The sequence below is a fragment of the Monoraphidium neglectum genome (genome assembly GCF_000611645.1).
Source record: "Monoraphidium neglectum strain SAG 48.87 unplaced genomic scaffold scaffold03301, whole genome shotgun sequence".
NCBI lineage: Eukaryota > Viridiplantae > Chlorophyta > Chlorophyceae > Sphaeropleales > Selenastraceae > Monoraphidium > Monoraphidium neglectum.
In genome coordinates, this window is record NW_014010327.1 from 1 (window position 1) to 3,885 (window position 3,885).

General features: G+C 68.3%; 1 protein-coding gene across 1 annotated transcript; it reads right to left on the minus strand.

The window, feature by feature from the left end:
* Positions 1-57: 57 nt before the first annotated feature.
* Positions 58-2,185, minus strand: MNEG_12549 (hypothetical protein; the record flags this gene model as incomplete). Its single annotated transcript, XM_014038978.1, has 2 exons — positions 58-194; positions 454-2,185. 2 exons carry the CDS (start codon positions 2,183-2,185, stop codon positions 58-60), a joined length of 1,869 nt encoding a protein of 622 aa, XP_013894432.1.
* Positions 2,186-3,885: the final 1,700 nt, after the last annotated feature.

The window sequence follows — 3,885 nt, forward strand, 5'->3', positions numbered from 1 at the left end:
GCCGCGGGCAGGCGCGTGCACAGGCGCGGGGGTGGGGGGCGCAGGGAGCCGGCAGGCTCAGCGGCGCCAGTGCAAAGACTGCCGGGGTTTCATGGCAAGCCGTGTGCTCACGTGCTCGGGCTCCTCGAGCACCGCCACGTCAGCCTCGCTGTCGGGGATGTACTGAGTGATGTCACCGACGGGCAGGATGGACCCTGGGGGGGGGGGGAGGGACGGCCGGCGGTGCAATAACGAGTGAGTTGGTTACGCTGCCCCAGATCTGCCGATTGACAACGGCACGGCCCGCCTGCTCAGGCGTGGGCCGGGCCAGACGCACACCCGCGCCTCCGAAGGTGAGGCACCCCCCCCCCCTGCGCCCGCCCGTCCGCAAATTGCAAAGCCGGGGCCAGCGGCCGCTCCGATTGCAACAGGAAAGCGGCCGCCCCAGCCTCACGGTAAAATCAGTAAGCTCACCTTTCTCTGGGGCGTAGCGCCCCGGATAGAACTTCACTGCAAAGTCGCACGGCAGCCCCGTCCGCTTCTGCGCCCACTCCCTCACAAACGCCTCCTGGTCCGTCGGGCTGTCAAACGTGACCGCCCCCGGGAACACCCGCTCCTGGTCGCTCTTGTTCAGCCACGGCAGGAGCAGCGTCACCCGCCGCCCGGCGCCGCCGGTTACGCCGCCGGTTACGCCGTCCGCGTCACCGGTAGCGGGCTCGCCCTCGTTGGCCAGGTATGCGGCGCGCAGCAGCGGGTTGACCGCGGTGCCCGTCATCCAAGGCAGCGAGGCGGTCGTGACGATAGCCACGTTGCGCCCCGGCTCCCGCAGGCTGCTGTACGCGCCGCCGCGCCGAGCCGCGCGGCGGCGGCGGCGCTCCTCTTCCAGCCGGTCAAAGTACTCGGCGAGCTGCCTGTACACGGCCGGCTGCGCGCCGCCGTCCTGCTGGGCAGCGGCGACGCCTGCGGCGGCGCCGCCGGCAGCGGCCGCGCCGGCCGCGTCGCCGATAGCGAGCGGCCCGCCGGCGAGGCCCTCGGCCGTGAGACGGAGGTACCGAGGTATGAGGTCCCACGGCCCGCCCGCGTCTGCTGCTGCCGCCGCCGCCGCCGCAGCCGCCGCGCGGTCGTTCGCGGCCCATGGCACGAGCTGCAGCTGGCTTCCGCCGCCCGAGCCGCGGGCGCCGCTGTCACCGCCGCCGTCTGGGCCGCCGCCGGCGAGGGCCAGGCTGTCGCTGCTGCCGCCTGCTGACGACATGCCCTGGCCGACGCTCGCGCTGAACAGGGCCCCCAGAGTCTGCAGGTTCTGGGAGCAGTTGATCGCCGTCTCCGCGACCGCCGCGTGCGCCGTCTGGATCGCGGCCCGGCTCGACTGCAGCAGCCGCGCGGCGACGGCCTCGAGCTGCCGCGCGCCGAGGTCGTCCGGCGGGCTGCCGGCGCCGCCGCTGGCAGACCACGCGGCCGAAGCCGCGGCCGGGGCGCCGCCCGGCGCGCTGGAGCGCGTGCCGCGGCGCGTGGCGGTGGCGGACGGCGCGCCGCCGTCGTCGGAGGCTTCCGACTCCTCACCGTCCTCGTCCCGCAGCGCTGGCGCCGTCGTGGCGCGCGGGAAGCGGTGCGCCTGCTGCTGCTGCTGCGCCGCCTGCGGGGACGGCGCGTCGCCGCTGCCGCCCTGGCTGATGTGCGGCGCGGCCGCAGCGGGGTCGCCGTCGGCGGAGCGCCGGCGCTCCCGCGGGGCCTCGTGCGGCGTCGCATGCGGGACGGCGGTGGCCTGCGCGGCCATGTTGCCGCTGCTGCCGAGCGGCTCCCAATCCTGCCGCATGTGCACGCGCTGCGCGCTGCGCGGCTGGTGCTCCGCCAATGTGAGCGTGCCCTCGCTCGCCGAGCGCTTCATCGCGCCCCCTAGCCCAGGCTGCTGGCTCTTGACACGACGCAACAGCTGCCAGTCCTCCGTCTGACCACTGGCCTCTATGAACCGCTGCAGGGGCTTGAATCCACCGATCCTCTCCTCGGCCTCTCGCCTGAGGCTCGTTTCCCACTCCTCATAGTGCGCGGCCAGCCTCTGCACGGACGCGTGCTTCTTTGCCTGCGCTACTATCAAACTGAGCTGCTCGTGAGGAGGACGCAGCTCCTGAGACCTGGACGTCCAGCCATGGATGCTAGGTTCTGCTGAGGGCCGCAGTCCCCATACGGGGCTGTCGTTGGAGTGCGTCATGTCACACCCTTACAACATGGGCGTTCGCGGGGTCGCCTGTGAGTGCGATGGCTGCAGTGCAGAGCGTGCACCCTGTAGAGCACACAGCATCAGCGCGTTTTTGCCCGCATGTAAATGTGGACACGTCACCGCGTTTGGAATCAATAAATCGAACGTAGCACCCACCGCGCTGCGCGCGTGACCAGCCCGTGCGTGACGGAGGGGCATGCGCTCCAACACCGCCGTGGTGGTGGGTGTTCCAAGAACGCTCCGGCCCTTTCTTCCCGCGAATCGGGAAATCAGATGAATCAACAGACACCAGCATATTGATTGAGAACCCCCTCGTCCACGCATGCACCATGGTTTGGCTGGCGTGGTTGCCGCCAGGTGGCTGTTTTAGCAACCGACACTTGACACGGTGACCGAGCGGCCCCCTGCCGCCCTTGCTAGTGCCTCCAGCTGGCGTGCAATGCGCCGTGACGCATTTCAAGGCGTAGGCAGGAGTTTATTGCACACTTTTAGCTGGTTGAATTGAGATATGCTTTCATATTGCTGGGTACGTCATTTTGTCAATTATGAGTGCACGTCATGCTTGTCATCGTAGGGCCGTGCAGACCCTGCAATGCAGGGCGCTGCGACAGCACTCACCAGCGACGCCGCAAGTAACGAGAGACAGCGCGGCCTGCAGCGAGCCGAGCAAAGCGGCAGCATCATGGCCTGGTGGTCACAGCCCAACCCCGTCCTTGATGCAAACCTTAAGCTGTCACCTTCCCGCGCGCCACCCCAAGAAGGGAAAGGGACTGCGCTTCCGGCCTACCCAGACGGGTACTACAGGCTGACACCGCATCCCACGAACAAGCGATGCCCCGCCCTGCGCCTGCTGGTCCCTGCGGGCCCAAACTCCCCCCCCCTCCCCCACGGATAAAAGCGCCGCAGCACCGCAATCGGTGGTGTGGGCCGCGATTACGCCACTCAATGCAGGGCGGCTCGACACAAGCTGCTAATGTGGCCGGACAAGTGCGTCGGGCGCCAGCCTTTGGGCAAAGCTTGCCCGGCCGACAGCCGCCTGAGGTGCCGTCGTGGTTAGTCGGCCGCCTGTGAAAGGGCTCTGCGGCTCCAGCAAAGCAGTGCTGGTGAGCGCGGCCGCGTTTTGGGCGATCCGGATGCTGCCTTAAGCAACTGCGCCAGCCAGGGTTGCCTACTTGCAATCCGCCTGCACGGCATCGGTTGACTTGTTGTTCGACCAACTGCAGCTTTGGCTGGGCCGGTTGTAAGGGCCCTCTGGTGCGCCTGCATGGTGATGCTACTAATCCTATCTTTGTCCCAAGGGCGCTGGCCCGCGGTGCCACGGCACGCTCGGTGGCGCTCGCCACATCAATCACATGGAGGCGCATGCATGGCCGTCACCCCGCACTCACCCAGCGGAGATCGTCGTTGCCACCACGCCGTCCAGGTGCTCTCGCTTGCCGCATAATATATACCCTGGCTGACCTTCACTAGCATTCCTCATCCATCAACGCAACACGTACACCATTTTGCAGTGCTTTGCGCGGTGCAGCGACACAGCGCGTCCGCTCGCAAAGATGCGTGGGGCCATTGGCCATGCCTCTGGGCCCAAAACACACTGTCGAGGCCTCGCCGGGGCCTGTGGCATCAAGCCGCTGGGAGCCTCGGCGCTTCGCTGCAGGAATGCAGCGGCGCAGCAGTGTAGGCCAGCATGC